Source organism: Equus asinus, chromosome 8 (assembly GCF_041296235.1).
Source record: "Equus asinus isolate D_3611 breed Donkey chromosome 8, EquAss-T2T_v2, whole genome shotgun sequence".
NCBI lineage: Eukaryota > Metazoa > Chordata > Mammalia > Perissodactyla > Equidae > Equus > Equus asinus.
Genome location: NC_091797.1, coordinates 12,590,982 through 12,609,893, shown reverse-complemented (window position 1 = coordinate 12,609,893; position 18,912 = coordinate 12,590,982). Strand labels below are relative to the sequence as shown.

Sequence of the window (18,912 nt, the reverse complement as noted above, 5' to 3'; positions counted from 1 at the left end):
ACACAACCATGTACTGGCCCTTGGAGGAGGAAAAAAAACAAGAGAGAGAGAGGAAGATTGGCAACAGGTGCTAGTTCAGGGCAATCTTTCCCAGCAAAAAAAAAAAAAAAATCTCGTTATGTTAATATTGATCACATGCTCAGATCTTTGATGGTAAACAAATTTAGTTAAAATATGGGAAAAGAAATAATTTGTTATTTAAAATATTCAAAGAGTTTAAACCACTTCTCTAGAGCATTTTACTGAGGAGTTTTAAAACCATACTATTTCTATGATTCATCCTTCATCTAACTCAATTCTTTGTCAGTTTACCCTTTCAATTCATTTTAAAGATCTTTGCTGGGCATGTATCATGTGCTCTATCCTGGGGCTGCAAAGATAAATACCTTATTTCCTTATTGTAGTAGGGCAAATGGTCCAGTAGGGTAGAGATACAGCTGAAAAGTAGTTATGATAAAATGTACAAAGTGAGATGATGCCACCAAGGAGGGAGTGACAGACTGCCTGGTATGAAGGCCAGAAAAAAATATTTTAAGGAGTTTGATTAGGGACTTTAGGGTGAATGGGAATTCTCAAAGTGAGTTGAGAGTAGAGGAAGGACAATCTAGGTAGAATTAATAACATGTAGTTAAAACGTCACCACAAGCTCAAAGAACCCAAGTGGTTCTTTGTGGTTAAACAGCAGCCTGCGAGCGAGGAGCAGACAGAAGGTATTGTTGGAAAGGTGAGGAGGGGCTAAACCCAGCTTCTCTCCTAAGGAGTTTGTTCTTAGTCCTTGTCTTTACTTTCTGATCTTTTTCTTCTCCACGATTATCTTTATGGTTGGAAGCCATGTGTGGCATAAAGCCTAAAATTAAGGCCCGATATTACGTGCTGCCTCGACATCTGGTGAAATTAAGAGGGCCTCAGATGGTGGACGCTCCCCTCCCTACTCTGCTCCCACAGAGAAGGTTCCCTAACCTTCCTTATCAAACTGACCAGGTACAGTTCCCGCATCCAGACAAGCCAGTCACATCCTTCTATGGACCTGAGGGACACCTCACCATCTGGATACTACAAAGCCTGCCTCCCACCACCCCTGGTTGTTCACTGTGTTCTTGAGCACAACCCCTGTGTGGCCCTGTATGGTTTGCAGCGTTCTCTTCCCCGGGCTGTGAATATATGGGATGAATAAACTGTTGTTGATTTCATCTGCCCAGCATCAGGTGTCATGTATTCAGCCATCCCCATAATGGTAGGGTGGGAACCCCTCCCCCTCCCTCACCAACAGGTAAATATATGGTGATTAAAACACCATGACAGGGAAAAATTAAACTGTCTGAACCTCACCTGGAAGTTATCTTTCTGATGTTTTCTATTCCCTGCTATTCATTACTCATGATTAGTCATAAGTTTAGAGGATGAAGGAGGAAAGCAAAAGAGATTTTTTTTTTTTACGATAAGAAAGAGGCAATCTCAGGTGTTCCTATTAGGTTATCATAGCCAATGTTTTCTATGTTGTTATTTAACGCAGAGAAGTGGATTTTGAGAAAAAAATTTCCAGACAGTATTTTCCCTTGTGAGTTATTGAAATGAGGGGATTGTAAAATCTTATCTTTTAGATGTCACTTTTCTGAGTTCTTAAGGGTATACCCCATGCTGAAATGATGACTCTAGCATCTGGACATGGTGCCTCTTGGTGAAGGTTAACAGTTCTGAATCTGTTGTATCACTGACTCTGTTAGAAGGAAGAAAATTGATTCTGGTGAGCAATAGTTTCCATGGTTCCATGACGGGTGTGAAACTCTCTGGTCAGTATATGACCTTATCAGAATGATAATGAGGGAAGGTGGAATAGAAGGTAAATCTGAACAAGAAGACAGGGCAGCCTGTAATTCTAAAGGGTTATATATAAGATATGGCAATAGAGAACTGAATCTTATTTGTATGTTTGTTTACAGACCTACCAGAACATATATATTTAAGTGATCGTTTTCTCTTAAAAGTAACTGCCTTTAGGGACCACCCACTTATTCTAATTAGTCTGCAATTGTTTGTCACATTTTTGGTAACCTCTTTTGTAATTGCTTTCATAAATCGTGGCATGTATTTTTCAAATAACCTTAATGCTGGTAGATAGTCAAATTTTGAAAGTGGATTGGAACTAGATATCTTGAAAAACTTCCTGCTCTTTTTTTTTGGTGAGGAAGTTTCACTCTAAGCTAACATCTGTTGCCGATCTTCCTCTTTTTTGTTTTTTGCTTGAGGAAGATTGGCGCTGAGCTAACTTCTGTGCCAATCTTCCTCTACTTTTCTATGTAAGTCGCCCCCACAGCATGGTTTGACAAGTGACGTAGGTCTGTGCTGGAGGCCTGAACCTGCAAACTCAGACTGCGGAAGAGGGGTGTACTGGACTTACCCACTGCACCATGTGGCCTGCCCCAAAACTTCCTGCTTTAAAATACCTAGAATTGATGATCAAAATAAAACAATTGCCTACAATATTCAGTACCCTGTACAGGTTTGTAGTCAAGGAGCAATAAGCTATACCACATAGTGTAGGTGTGTAGTAAGCTATACCATCTAGGTTTGTGTAAGTACGCTCTATGATGTTCACACAGTGACAAAATCACCTCACAACGCATTTCTCAGATAGCATCCCTGTCATTAATCGACACATAACTGTAGATTATGTGAATCTAATCTAGATTTTGTATTGCTTGGTTTAGACCTTAGAATGAATGGGAAATTTTTCAAGGTTAATTTCTAAAAAAATAGTCAATAATGTTTATATTAGATAATGTAAGCAACACTTGCTGCCACAATAGACAAACCGTGACATTTCAGTGGCTTAAAACAATCAGCTTTTATCTCCTTCCCACATCACACTCTGGCATAGGTTGGTTTGGCCCTCCCACCTGGCTCTCCTCTAATAGTGACTCAGGAATGTAGTCTATTTCCATGTTGCATCTTAGTGATCTGAAGAAGATGAAAGAGAATGATGAAGTCATATCCACTCTTAACTGCCTTGCACCAGAAGTTAGGCATCACTTTTGCTCACATTCATTTAACAAGAATCAGTCGCAAGCCCATCCCTAAATTGTTGAGACCAAGGAAATGTATATGTGTGCCTGAGAGAATGAAAGTAACTGATGAATGCCTAGCATTGTCTCTGCCACGATATCCAAATTAGTGGAGGGGGAAAAAAATGAATAAGAAAAAACCCAAATTTAATCAATTTAAAAAATTCAAAAATTGAATAAAAAATGAAATAGAAAAAGTGATACAAAAGTAAAACAAAAATATTTTGGACACAAATTTAAATAAATAAGTAATTATAATAAAAGAAATGTTAACCTCTCAAATTAAAAGACAATGGTGACTAGACTGGACTGAAAAAATAAGTTCTAGACATTTGCTGTTTATAAAGCACTAACTTTTGAGGTTTGGATCCAGAAAGTTGAAAATAAAAAGGCAAAAAATTATATACTAGTAAAATGCTAATCAAATTATTTGGTTAAATCAGGCAAAAGAGATATTAAGAAACAAAGCACTATTGAGGAAAAACACAGTCACTTCAGAAGGATAAAAATTTAATTCAAGAGTAGGGAATATTTCTTCTAATTATGAATCCCTAATAAAATGGCTTCAAATTATGTTGAGCAAAAATTGCTAGGATCACAGGGAGAAATTAACAGACCCACTACAATTCCATGAGATTTTATGATGCAATTCTCAATTACTGATAGAATAAGCATGCAAAACTTCCAGTAAAATTAGAGATGATTTGAACAAAACAATGAATAATCTTGATTTAATAGATGCACACACATATACACACACACATTCAGAAGCCTGTGGACAACAATTAGAAAATAGATATTTTCTTAAGCATAAATTGAATATTTATAAAAACTGACCATGTCTTATGCCATAAATCTCAACTACATAAGAAATTACTATTATGAAGAAGTTCTCTAGCCATAATATAACTAAATTAATAGACAACTAAAAATTGGAAAAAAATCCTCATATTTTTAAAAATTAAAAAGGAAAACTACTTTTAAATAACCCATGGGTCTAAGAAAGCTTACTGGAAAGTTTTAAAGATGTATTTAGAATTGAATGACAGTGACCATACTACATATCACAGCTTGTGGAATGCAACAAAAGGAATACTTTGAGGAAAAGCAGGATAAATCCAAAAAAATGTAGAAGGTAGGAAATAGTAAAGATATGAACAGAAATTACTGAAATGGATTGTGAGTATGCCAAAGAAGATCAAAGCCAAAAGTTAGTCCAATTAAGAGATTAGAAATTAATAATTCTCTAGAGAAATTGATTTAAAAAAAGTAGGTAGACACAAATAGATCTTAGGAATGATAAAAGACAGGGAAAAGATGGAGACACAGAAGGCTCCTGAGCCTCTCTCCTCCCATGGACACATTGAATGTATAGCTACACATGGAGCAAGCCCTCTGAGAAAAATCTAGAAACTATCTGAGTGACTCCCACACATCGGGTGAATGAGAAAATACTCACATCAAAATGGGTAGGAAAGGCTGTGACACTCCCCATAAACTCCACCCTTGTCGCAGCACCAGGCCATTTGGAGGGAACTCCCAGCTTCTCTCTGAGGAGTGAAGGATTTAGACCGCACATCTAGTGCCCCAACTTTGAAGGCTCCCACCTAGGGGAGTAACTTCTTATTTTAGGGAAAAGTTTTTGAAAGCAAGCACCAATCGCAAAGGAAAATGTTGAAAAATTTGACCACATTGCAATGGAAACTGTGTATTATCAACAGACATCACCACAATCATGAGAAGGAAAGCCAAGAGTGGGAGAAGACATTTGTACCGCATGCAATTGACAAATACTTTGTTCCCAGAACATGTAAAATTTTCCAACAAATAGATAAAAAACAGACTATCCAACAGAAAAATGAGCAAATATATGAAAGAAAACATAAATAAACATATGAAAGATGCCCAAACTCAAAAATTATGAGGGAAGTGCAATCTAAAACTAAAGAGAGGTATTTCAGGTATATCAGGATATTAATATTTTTTACAGTTGGAAAACAAGAACTCTCATTCATTGATATTATGAGCATGAAATTGTACAATTGTTTTAAAGAACAATTTGACAATACTTGATAAAGTTGACTATCTTCTATTATCCTATTGTGCAGCTACTTTAGTCTTACTACGAGCACGTGTATAAAGAAACATGTACATGGGTGATAGTTGTTACCATTTACAATAGTGAAAATAGGGTGCGCCCTAAATATCCAGCAATAGAAGAAGGTATCCGTTTTGTTGTGGAATATTCAAACAATGGGACAGTATGTGGAAGTGAAGGGAGTGAATAAATAACTATAGGGAAAAAGTAACAATAAAGGCGGAAGGAAACTTTTGGAGGTGATGGATATGTTCGTGGCATAGAATGTGGAGATGCTTTCATGGATGTATACTTATTTCTAAGATCATCAGTTGTACACATTACATAGGTGCAGGTTTCTGTATGTCAAATGTAACTTGATAAAGTGGTTTAAAAAAAACAACCAAAACCGAAAAAAAAGTAAGCTCCAGAAGCATGCATTATGCTTACATAAAACTAGAAGAATTGTGCAAAATAAGCTTATGTATTGTTTAGTGATGTATACACATGTTAATATGTTTAGAAGAACTGAGGACATACATATAATGATAAAAACAAAATTAATGGGAATGGTTACTTTTCATGTGGAAGGAGAACAAGGAAGCGGTGAGGAGTACACATTGGTTTCTATTTTTTTTATAATACTTTGCTCTTTATTCTCAATGGAGTGTGTAAATGTACAGGATTATTTTGTTTTCTTCATTTATACAGCTGAAACATATCACAATAAATAAAAAGTATGTTTCAAAATAGTTAAATGTCATTTGAGGTCAAGTTTGATGAATAAGGTAGCCAAGACTTCTTTGGATATAAATGATTAAAAAGGAGGCAAGATTTTGTGTGTGTGTGTGTGCGTGTTTCTTATAACCTGGTCCTGAAGCATTTCCTCAAAAGTAGTTTTGTAATATTTTCAGAAATGGCTATATCCTCATTATTTCTGTGCGTAGTTTACCAAGGTGACTTCTTTGAAGAGGACAAGGCTCATCTGGATGTATGAGACATCCAAATTTGTATGTTTGAAAACTCAGCCTCCTTTCCTTATTCCAACACCTTGTATTGGACATATTAATTCCAGAGGAGAAACTGGACAAGTGTGGAAAATGCCTCCATGTCAGAGAATAGCACATCAAATCATTCAAAGATTTTTTTTCTTGGAAATATTGGGATAGACAGGGCTCTCTTTGAAGAGACTTTCTATTACATTTATATTTGACTAAAAGCCTCACATGAGAACTATTTCATTTATCACTAGGCACTAGATGAACCAGCCAAGACTGACAGTGTCTTCAAGGACAAAACATTAGACCCACCTCTGGAGGTAATGACTTCAGATTACCCCTGCTTTTGAAACGCAACCCCGAAACTCATTGCTAACTCAGTACCTGGTTTCAATTCTTCCAGTTCTGTTCCCCTGCACAGCTCAGGCAGCAAACTGAAGAGCTCTGTGCTACCATTGATAAGGTCTTACAGGATTCCTTGTCTATGGTAATGCCTTAGACTAGAATGTGCAATTCAAACATTTGCTTGGCTTCTCTTCATTTCTCTCTACTTGAGTATGGGGCATCACAGGCTTGTCCTTTTTTTTATTTTCCAGCATTCTTCTGATTCTCCTTCAAGTTCCCTACAGACATTGTTGGGTTCTGACACAATCAAAGTATGTATGTATTTCATATGATTTACTGAACCGTAAGGCCTACCAGATCAATGATTTTTAAACTGCAGGTCGAGGTCTAATAACGAATTGGGAAATTAATTTAGTGGATAGCAGCCAGAATTTTTGTTGTTGTTGTAAGCAGACAGCATTTTAAAAATAGAATGGTAAGAATGTAAGACATCAGACTCTATTCCAAATAGTGAGTAGGTATTGTTGATATTTCTTTCAGTTTGTTTACATGTACATGTTTAAATATGTGTGTACAGGCTGCAAAGTCAAATCTATGTCTGACTGTGGGTCAAGTTCCAAACAATTTGAAAGCCAATGTACTAGACTATGTTGTCATATTTTGGCATTTTAAGGAGCTGTATGGAATTGCATGTAGAATTTGTGGCTTAATATCGTCTTAAACCTCAGCCTCAGTACTCACGTAATTTACAGAAGTGGAGAATGAAGTCGACTAAAGTCACATTAGTCTCAGAGCTTTTGCACAGGTATTTTTTCTGGAATTTTTTTCTTTTGGTTGACTGAATTAATTTCATTGTTTTTTGACTCAGAGGCACAGAAAACTGGATATTTTAGATTGTTAGAGTATTACTAAAGCATGAATTGTTGTAACGGAATTTTAAACATTTACTTCTTATAATGTAGCCATTTTCATTTGTTGGAATAAAATACTACATTTCTCCAAAATATTTTTTTGAACACAGGACGGATGTACTTTTCTACATTTCAAAATGGTTATGGTTTTTCCTTTATAGATAATTGTTAGGGTTTTTTTGTCAGCCTTATTTCCTCTCTTAGAATTAGTATAAATACTTTTTGCTTGTTCTTTTAAAAAAATTGGACATTGTGTGTAGGAAGTTGGTTTTAAATGTACAGAATTGCTTATGACTAGAAGAGTATTCCTAATTTTCAATTGTAACACTATAGACAAATATCCATTAATAATGACATAGAAACCCAGTAACCAATCACTGTCAGTATTAAGAAGTTATATTTTAGTAGAGAGGACCTACAAATGGATAATAGTAGTTTCTGTGTGTGTAATCTATTTTGTTGTATATTCTTTGTCTTTTAAGTTAAAAATACAAAACTTTGTTTGATTTGCCAAAAAGAGATACTCTATAAATTCTAAGATATATTTTTCTTATTTTATTTGTTGAACATATAAAAATATATTATATTAAACATAATAGGAATAGGATTTAAGAAGTAATATGTGAATAATAATCAAAATTATTGATTTATTTAACAAATATTTGATGCGTACAGTGTTAAAAATGCATTATTCTAGGCCACTAAATTTAAGGCAGTTATTTCATTCAATCAATATTTATTCAGTGCCTACTGTGGGCTTGGCACTGTGAGGCACGAGGGAGATAATGGTGAGCACGCCGGAGTAACCTAAGAGGCGCATGACGGATGCAGTGGCCAGAAAGTAGAATTCACCTGAGAGCAAAGAGGGAAAGAAGCCAGCCATTGAAAGAGGAGGGACAGTAGCCTTCAGGCAGAGAAGGAAGCATGTGCAAATTTCCCGAGGCAGGAAAACACTTAGTGTATATGAAGATGAAAGCCAGAGTGGTCGTAGTAGCGTGAGCCAGGGGTGAACCGTCTAAACTGAGGTTGAGAAGGTGGGCTGGAGACAGTGATTCAGATACTTATAAGCCATGGCATGAGTTTTGGATTCCAAGGAAATGGGAAGATGTAAAATATTGGGGGGTGGCATGAATAATATGAAACTATCGAAAAAGATCATGATGGCTGCTGTGAGGAGGCTGCTGAGGTCGGAGGGGCAGTCAGTGATGGTGGCCTGGATAGGGTAGCTTCAGGGGAGCTAGAGAGAAGCATGTGGGTTTGAGAGAGACATGTCAGGCTTGCTGGGAGTTTGGATGTGAGCGATGAAGGAGAGAAGAATCATGGATTCATGGATGAGCTCCAGGTCTTTGCCTTGAGCATAGTCAACTGTGAAGGAGGGGCAGTGCAATGGAGGGAAGAGGGTTATGTTAGCTTTGGACAGGACGAGTTTGAGGTGTGTATTAAGGAGGCCTGAAGCCTGTGGGTCTGGAGCTGGTAGGAAAGATCTGAGGATGACCAACACATCGATGTACAGGGCTCTCGATGTGTACAGGAGCACCCTGTACAGAGCTCCAAAGAACAAAACGTTGTAGGTCCAATAAAGAAGGGTGAGTGGGAGCCAGCAAAGGAGAATGAGAGGTCCATTGTGGTAAGAGGAAAATCTGAGCACTATGATATCATGGAAGCTACGAGAGGCGAGTGTTTAAGAAAATAAAATAGTGGTGATTGCTGCCAAGAGGCAGAGAAAGATAAAGCTAGAGAAGGGTTTATTGGATTTGACTTATGTATTTTGAACCTATATTGTTGTTGCTTATGTGTTGATGTTCCTTCTCATCTTTTGATTTTCATAACCTTTAATAACATATATAATCCTTTTGCACCTAAGATTGTTCTTTTGACTCTAGTATGAAAATAGTGTCCTTATATAAGTAATATATATATGTAATTTTTAATTCATGTTTTCTTAGATATTTTTTATTACTTTTTTCTATTAATTTTTAAATATTTTCTATTACTTTATTTTTCTATTACTTTTTTACTATTTTCTATTACTTTACTTTTTATCTTTTTGTATCCACTTGTCTAATTTTTTTCAGGACAACATATTTCTGGATATCACTTTTATATTCTATCTGAGATTTTGTTTATCTGGGACCTTAAGCCATTTATAATTACTGTAATTCTTGTTATCTTAGGACTAATTTCTGTTATCTTATTTTAGATTTTCTATTTAAAATGTTTTCTTTTTTGCTTTTCCTGCTTTCCTTTGGATATTTTGACATTGACTGGTTTGAAAACTTTGAAAATTTTACTTTATATTTTTGTTACTTTTTGTAGTTACACATAAATTATTAAAGACAATAATTATGTTTATTTTCCTATCAATTTTAAAGCTTACAAATATCTTTTTACAAAATTAGGTAAGTACTATAGCACTTTTCACTTTCCACTTGTTTTTAATCAAGATATGTATATATAGAGACCCCTCCATATATATACATATATGCAGACATAATTTGTTAGTAGTTTTTGGACTTTTATGTCTGAATTTTTATGCTTATATTTTTCTTGATCTCTTCTTTGTTTAGACACTTATTCTTTATTTAGATCCTTATTTCTCCCACATTCGTAGCTTTCTCTTGGATTTATTTTTCTTCTTTTGGAATCTTGCTGAAAATTGTATTAAACAAGATCTTTTGTGGTGGTTTTATGGCTATGTTCCTGAGAATATCTTTATTTGGCCCTTTTATTTAAATTATAGTTTTGCTGGGTGTAAAATTACAGGTCCTTGCGCTTCAACACATTTTTCCCCCCAGGATCATCTTCTTCAACAACATAATTGCGAAGTATTTTGTCAGCATGATATTTCCTCCTGCGCTACAGAGTGTTCGTTTCCAGAGTGGCTCTGTAATCTTTTGGGATTCTGTCTGTATCTATGATGTTACTGATTTTTCCTATAATGTGTCTAGATGTGCATTGTTTTTTCTCTTGTGCGTCTGTAGCGATACTCTCTGTGACCTTTCATCCGAAGTCCTCAATATTTTCTTCCCCTTGCATTCGGGATAATTTTTAATCATTATTTTTTCAAACATTTCTTTCCTCCTGGGACTCTCATACTCATTTTGTCACCTTTGCTTCTGTGTTCCATCTCTCTTAATCTTTATATCTTTTTTCTATCTGTTGCTTCCTAATTCCTTCAAGAGGATTTCTTGATCTGATATTCCAGTTCAAGAATTTGTTCAGTATCCCGCCTGTTCTCCAATCACCATGTTAAGTTCTTTATTGTAGCTTATATAGTTTTTTTTAAAGTCAAGTTTATGAGTTATAATTTACCCACTGTAAAAGTCGCCCTTGTAGTGTACAGTTCAATGAGTTTTGACAAAGCTATTCAGTTGTGTAACCACCACCACATCCAAGATGCAAAACACTTCCATCAAATGAAAAAGTTCCATTATGCACCTTTGCAGTATATCCTTCCCTCCAACCCAGGTTATGGACAACTGCTGCTCTTTTCTCTGTCCTTACACTTTTGCCTTTTCAAGAATGTCAGATAAATAGAATCATACAGTATGCAGTCTTTCGAGTCTGACTTTTCATACTTAGTAGAAGGCGGTTGAGATTCATCCATATTTTTGCATGTATAAATAGTTCATTTCTTTTTGTTGCTGAGTAGTATTCCATCGTGTGGTTGTACCATACTTTATTTTCCACTTGTTGGACATTTGGGTTATTTCTAATTTGGGGCTATTACTAACAGAGCTGCTAAGAACATTTGTAAACAAGACTTCGTACAGACATATGCTTTCATTTCTCTTGGGTAAATATCTAGGAGTGCAGTGGCTGAACCATTGTTCTCCTTTACAGCATTTACATTTTTCAGGTGTCTTTCTATTTTTCCATGGAAAATCAAAGTTCTCTGGGCATATCCTCAGAATGTAGAAAATCCATAATATCAACCGTTTCCATCTTACTGCTTCTCCTCCACCCTGGTGACACTGACCCCCACTTTGGCCTCCCTGTACCTGTGCTTATGGCACTCTACACTCCTCTTTTCCTATAGCTGTCCCAGTTGTCATCGCCAAGGAAGGGATCAGGAAAGGGACTCACCAGAAGCTGGCAAGTTGTGTAAACCTATAGTTAACTGTTCCTTTCTCTCCACCAGGCTGAAGGACCACCTTGATATGATCTTCATAGATATTTCTTTTCACCATCCTTAACTTTTATTCCCTATACTACCCCTTTGCTCTCCTTATCTTTGATGTTGAAAAGTGCTGTGAGGTGAGAAAGCAGAGGCAGAGGACGTAAAAGAAACAAACAAAAACAGCTACTTTGACATCTTGGGCTAAGAAGATGGAAATTGGGTCATAGTGAGGTCAAGGAAGAATTTTTGTCTGCTTTTTAAAGCTGAAAATAATAAGAACAAGTTGATATGTTAGTGAGGTTGATTCAGTGAGAAGGAGGTACTGATTATACATAAGAAAAAGAGATCCTGAAGGACAAAATTCCTTTAGAAGAGCATAGAACCTAAAGCCTAATTCAAATGAGTATCCTTTGCTAAGAAGTTGGAAATGTCCTCTACTGTAACAGACCAGAAAATAGAGGAAATGAGAGGTGCAGATGCAAGTGTGGTCATAGATTGATGGTGGGAAAATGAAGAAATTTATAGTTAATATCTTTATTTGTTTCATAGCTAACACCTGTCAGTGAAGAAAATTTTAAGGTTATTAATGAGATTAAAGACGGATGGTATGATGGGGAAGAATGACAAAAATTTGTATTCTACTTTCAGTTATTCTTCTCCCATTCCCTCTTTAATCCCTTCCATTCAGGCTTTAGATGGCACCACACTGTGCAAACCGCTTTGTCCAAGGTTCCTGAAGTCCTCCCCATTACTGTACGCTCAATCCTGACCTGAGCTGACATCTCACCAGAATTGGAGACAGGTGATAGCTCCCTCCTCTTTGATACACATTCCTCTAGTGCCTTCCAGGACATCATGCTCTCTCAGTGTTTCTCCTACCTCACTGGTCATTATTATTTCTTAGTCTCCTTTGCTGGTCCATCCTCTTCTTCCCAGAATATCAGTATTGGGGTGTTCTAGGGCTCAGTCCTTCGGCTTCTCATTTCTCTCTCTTTTCATTCCTTTGGTGTTTTCACCCAGTCTCATGTTTTGAAAACTGAGAATATGTGGACAACTCTCAAATTTATATCTCTAGTCCAGGATTCTCTTCCAGACTCAAGTCTCCAAGCTACCTACTCTTCATTTCCATTTAGATTTCTAATAAATATCTCAAAAATGAAATCTAGATCTCTTCTCATAAAGACTATTCCATATCCTGCCTTCCCATCTCCATTGATAGAATTCCAGCCTTTCATTTACTCAAGGCCAGAAACTTTGGTGTCACATTTTATTCCTCTCTTTCTCTCACATTCAACATCTCTTCTATTAGAAATCCTGTTGCTATAGATTGAGAATATATATGGAACATACTATGTCATTGCTTCTGTGCTACTGAGCCATCATCATGTTTTGCGGGATAGTACAATAGCCTTTTCTCTAGATCCTTGCTTCACTATAATGCATTCTGACTACATCAAACAGAGAGATCCTTTTAAAGCGTAATCAGATTATGATCCTCCTCTGCTTAAAACCAGAAGTCCCAGGGCCATCCTGGTGGTGTAGTGGTTAAATTTGAGTGCTCTGCTTTGGGGGACTGGGGTTTGCAGGTTCGGATCTTGGGTGCGGACCTATACACCGCTCATCAAGCCATGCTGTGGCAGCATCCCATATACAAAATAGAGGAAGATTGGCCCAGATGTTAGCTGAGGGACAATCTTCCTCAAACAAAAAGAGGAGGATTGGCAACAGATGTTAGCTCAGGGCCAATCTTCTTCTCCAAAAACAAAAACAGCAACAACAACAAAACAAAACCAGCAGTGTCTACACGTGTCCATTGGATATAAGCCAAAGTCCTTATCAGCTCCTGGAAGGGCTCTTTGATCTGGCCTCCCAACTCTTCTGTGAGCTGCTCTCCTTCTCTCTCCTTTCCTCACTCCACTCCAGCCCTGCTCACCTCCTTGGTGGGCCTTGAATGTGCCAGACATACTCCTGCCTTAACACAGTTAGTTCTTTTTCAAATCAGTTCTAACATTTTTTTATAGTATCTAGTTCCCTGTAAAAATTTGCAAGCTTATTTTTTATCTTAAAAAATATGGTGGAGTATGGTTGTTTTTCAGTCTGGTTCTAAGAAAGCACATTTCTGGATTTTCTGTGGGTCTTTTTTGGTTGTTTATTTCTGCTGCCCATTCTCATTCACATTGTCTTACTGCTTTGTGTATCTGACTCTGATTGTGTGTTGGATATTCTACTTGAAAATTTATTTATAGAACTCATTTAAGGCCTCAGATGGCATTATCATGCTATAAAGAGCCTTTTCTTTGCTTCTGTCAGACACCAGGAACACTAGAAAAGAAGGATTGCTTTAATTTAACCTAAGGTTTTGAGATGATTTTTTTTCTAAACAATCATTCTTAGATGATTTGAGACTAGGCTAAAGACCATGTGAGGTCTTCTGGATCACTCCTAGTCCTGGAGCTCAATCTATTCTTGGCGGGTCCTGGACTCTGACTTGTATCTTCCTATACCTCTGAGACTCTCAAAAAGTTTGGATTAGCCTTGCAGACATCCTCAGGGTAAAAGCAGGTCTCAAAGGCTTGACTCCTCTCTTCGGATTCCCAACCTCTCCTGATCTTGCCCTCAAATTCTTCACTCTCTTATTAGCTCATCAATCTTTTTAATAAAATATTTTCCAATATTTTGTTCAACTTTTGTATTGTCTATTATGGAAAGGTTGCCTTGAGTTCTCTAGCCATCATTCTTAGAGGTGAAAATTGACCGTAGGAACTTTGTACTTGTACCATCTTGTTGGAATGCTCTTTATCTAGATATCCACTAGTCGACTCCCTTACTTCCTTCAAATTGTTGGTCAAATGTCACCTTTGTAGACTGACCATCCTATTTAAAATTGTAATCCCTCAGCACTCTTGACCTCCCTAGTCTTCAAATTATTTCTACTCTTCCTTTTCATTGCATTTACCACCTTCTAACTTATGATGCAATTTACTTATTTATTATTTTGTTGTTTATTTTCTCTCCTGCTGCATGGAAGCTCCACAAGGGCAGGGCATCTTTGTCTCTTTTGTTCACTGATAAGTTTGAAGGGTGTAGAATAGTTCCTGGCACACTTTAGATGCATAATAAATATTTGTTAAATAGATGAATGAATCAAATAGCCATCTCATCTCAGAAAGTGGGAAAATGGGCCTCCAAGAGAAAGATTGGGGGCTTACCAAGCAGTATTGAATGTCCATTTGAAGCTGATAATCATGAATTTATAATGAAATCAATTAGCTTGGTTGAGAGAGTATCCCCAGCAATGTTTTGCTTTTTAGGTACAAGTTTAGAGGAGATGGATGATAAAGTCCATTCAGGGTAGTTTTTTTGTTTTTGATTTTTTTTTTTTTTCAGGTAAGTTTGTCACAAGGAGAGAGGGAGGCAAGAGAAATTAAGATATGAAAATGACTGAGAATATGAAATATACATAAGCTGAGGTAATAAAGGCAGAATAAAGCTGGTAAGGGTCAATGATTCTGAAGTCTCAGTGAGGCTGAAGAAATGTTGCATTGAGGATATATGAGAAATGAAGCTGGTACATAGGAGGTAGAGTTCTGAGAGTAGGATGTTAGAAATTGAAATTTCAGAGGTTTTCCATTTTATTTGTGAAGGCAAAGTCTAGAAATGGTCCTGGGAGTGGATAATTGAAATGGAGTGGATGAGAATATCTTTGGAGCTGAACAGCTCAAAGAATTGAGAGAAGAGAGAGTTCTATGTGAATTTTGAAATAGCCAAAGATCATATAAGGAAGTATTATGATCCACAAATGAACATTACCAGTAAATAAGGGAAAATTTACCAGAAAGTTGATAGATAACAGCAATGAAATGAACATTAAAGTGATATATTTTAATGGAATAATTTTCAGAGGAACGAAGTATTTTGTATAGAAATGAGGGAGTAATGGTTAGAAAGTCTTAATAGGAAATAAGGTGAACACATCTCAGAAGTTGAGTCTTTTAGTATTTTCTTCATTACTTCAGTAGTATAATTATTTTTATTTTCATACAGACACCTACAACTCTTCCACGAGCAGCTGGTCGAGAAACCAAATATGTAAGTCCTTTCATAATTATATATACTACTTTTTTAATGGGTACATATGTATGCTTTGGAGGAAACTCAATTATACAGTCATTTAAATTGAATTAGTTGATTGTTTCATAAGTGGAAAGGCGTAGGATAGTATGATCAACCCAGACACAGAAAATCAGGTTATGTCAGGTAAGTTTATTGAATAAATTCCTTCCTAAGTGAAGTCTAGTTTCGTTAGTTTGGCTAAATAAAACAGAACTCCAACGCCTGCTTTCTGTCTTCCTAATTATCGAAGGTTAGATGACATTTTCGTTTCTATAATGGTTTTTTGTGCTTATTATACAATAGTCAACTCATATACTTGAAGCATTGATTTGTCCATTTCCAACAGGATTGTCAGTTTAGTTGATTTTGACTAGTTTGTTCCTTTCTGGCATTTAAATTATCGAATAAACCAATTTCCACTTGTGAGAAAAAATAGATTAATAGTGGATATGTGATACAGACTTACACTTAATTCAGTTAATTACAGAGAGCTGCTTCTGAATGTCCTAGACACACACACGCAGAGCCCTACCCAATTCCTCCTCTTTGTTCACCTAATAATCCATCGTGTGACCAACTTGGGCATCTGAACAAATATATTTTAGTAGAAACAAGATTATCTCCTAAGCAAGTGTTTAGTTTTTGGTTTAAAACAAACCAGTAAACTATTCCTTTTAGATTGTACTTCATATTTTCTAATATGCAGTTTTCATCATCAACATCATCATCATCAAGAGTAGATAATTATTCAATGTATATTTTGTGACATACCTTCTTTGCAATTTATACATTTCTGCCTTCCTTTGAATCTCCCTAAGACAAATAATAAACTGGGTGAAATTACTGATTTTATCGCATTCAGGAAATGATGTTTAGAGGGTATGGGTAGGAATAGTGCTTACAGCATTTCCTAGAAGCTTTCACTGTTATCTTTTGTTATTATTGGAAGCCATTTGGAATCATACTTAAAAGAGTGGAGGCATTTACGAGGCTATGCTCAAGTTTACATCATAGTCTTGCTGCTTGCTAACTATCTGATCCTGGAAAATCGCTTAGCCTCTCTGTGCCTTAGTTTTTCATATATAAATTGAGATACTAATGACCTTCTTATTTGATTGATGTAAGATTTATACTGGTTAATGTATGAAAAGTCCTCAATATAGTCTTGAAACACTGGAATCACTCAATAAGTGACAGTTCTTCCTTTTCTTCTTCCTGCTTTTCCCTTCATCCCTGCTTCCTCCCTTTTCTTCCTGCCTGTCTTGGGAAGACTAGAAGCACCATGATTTAGCTGAGTTCCTTGATTCTTCAATTGGCTACAAGAAAAGAAAGTGCCATGAAGATATTTCTCTAATTCTTGTGACTAATACATTCTATAAGAGACAGACCCAATAAGAAGTAGCTAGAAATTTTTGCTTTCTCACCTTTCTACCTTTCAGCAAAGTGCCTCTGAGTTAGACTCATTTATAATAAGGTGCAGATGGCTGAAGCCTCCTCCTGCCCCTCCCTGGGGGCAGTTAATTTGATAGCAATTGGAACCATTCTGGAGGGACTGCTTCAGTCTCCATAGTTAGAGGTTATTTCAAATTATTCTTCAATCAGTTATCAGACTTAATTAAAGTAGGTTAACATTTGCTCCAAACTTTGTGAAAGCATTTGAGTCATTCAAAGTTAACACTGAGTCATCAAACAGATTTAGTACAGACTTGAACAAATATAAACTCTGATTCAGATAAGATTCTTGACTTTAATTAAATTTGGTTTCTTGAGTGAGAAGCTTTGTTTTTTTGCTTTCTCTAACAACAGGACATTTGAATTGTTGTTTGTGATCCCTCAAATATATCCATGCTGTTTGGAAGACTATAAGGGATAATTTTATGGTGGAAGGTAAAAACCAGTTCTTTGATGCCAACTCATGGATATGTCACATTTGTAAATACTGAGCTGCGGTTGTGACATTTACTAAGTGATATCTGATATGTTAATTTTGAGGAGAAAAAATGAAATTTTAGAGCAGAATTGTGCCTTAGCTATAAGCCTTGATCTTATGTGAAAATTCTGTCTTAGATACAATATATTATGATTTTTAAAAAATAATGACATTGTACTGTTTTCTTCTAGAAATTCCAATGTTCACATTGGCTAAGCTGCAGGATGCCTCACACTGTGTTAAACAGCTTTCACTCAATTAATTACTTAATCTCTTAGTATGTTTTTCTCTCTTTCTCTCCATGGAGACTCAAGAGCACATCTGAGAAGTCTACAGACATTAGCATTTCAGTACTCCACCATCTCTCTTCAAAAGTTTGAAGAAAGTAGGCATCTTGATAGTGTGTGCCTGCTGGAGCTCAGTATGTCATTGACTTTGTAGAGGTTCTTAGATTACATTCAAAAGCAGGGATCATGTAGTTTACCAACTCCTGCCCCTACAGTGGAATACAGGGAAGTCTTAAATTAGAGGCAAGAAAAAAAAATTGTTACACTTGAGGATATCCTTAACATATTACCACAGATCCCTCAGAATCTGTATTTCTGGGGGCTCTTTAAAAGTATAGTATAGAATCTATGAATCATGACTAGCAGGAAATGTAGTCAGTATTTTCTAGCTTTATTATTCAATTTTCCACTTTTGTTCATTGATTTGACAAATATTTATTGAGTGTCTGCCATGTCCCGATACTCATGAGGAGTCACTGGGGTAAGAGGTGTGAACACAACATCAAGGTCTCTATTTCTGAAGCATACGATAGGAGAGACAGGGAGCAATTAAAATATTAAACAAACAAGATACCTTCTTGTAGAAACTAGAGGAGAGCTGGCAAGAGAATTGATTGATGTTAAAACAAACTTACAGTGTTGCTAATTTTCAATGTATCAGTACATCCATTGGATTTCCAATTTTCCTAGGGTGACTAGAATGGCCTAATTAAATAACAAGAAATTGTATGACTAATTCCCCCCCTTTTTTTTTCCTGAGGAAAATTTGCCCTGAACCAACATCTGTTACCAAGTTTCTTCTTTTTTCCTTGAGGAAGATTAGCCCTGAGCTAACACCTGTGCCAATCTTCCTCTATTTTGTGTGTGGGTCGCCACCACAGCGTAGCTGACAAGTGGTGTGGGTCTACACCCAGGATCTGAACTTGTGAACTTGAGATGCTGAAGTGAAGCATGCCAAACTTCACCACCATGCCACAGGGCTTGCCCCTGACTATATTCTTCTTTTTGGGGCCTTTGTCGAAAGGCTTACTTTTCTCCATTAAAAAAAAAGAAAAGAAAAATCAATGTG

General features: G+C 36.4%; 1 protein-coding gene across 35 annotated transcripts in view; it reads left to right on the top strand.

Annotated features, from left to right (window-relative positions):
* Positions 1-18,912, top strand: part of MLIP (muscular LMNA interacting protein) — a 238,815-nt gene that overhangs the window by 148,070 nt on the left and 71,833 nt on the right. For 14 of the 35 annotated variants that reach the window (XM_014863849.3, XM_070514714.1, XM_070514723.1 and 11 more), the window contains 4 exons: positions 6,392-6,457; positions 6,541-6,624; positions 6,734-6,793; positions 15,558-15,602. In XM_014863849.3, coding sequence (XP_014719335.1) covers positions 6,392-6,457; positions 6,541-6,624; positions 6,734-6,793; positions 15,558-15,602 — 255 coding nt within the window. The remainder of the gene's footprint in view (positions 1-6,391; positions 6,458-6,540; positions 6,625-6,733; positions 6,794-15,557; positions 15,603-18,912) is intronic. The other 21 variants (XM_070514726.1, XM_070514721.1, XM_070514720.1 and 18 more) reach the window with 3 other exon arrangements.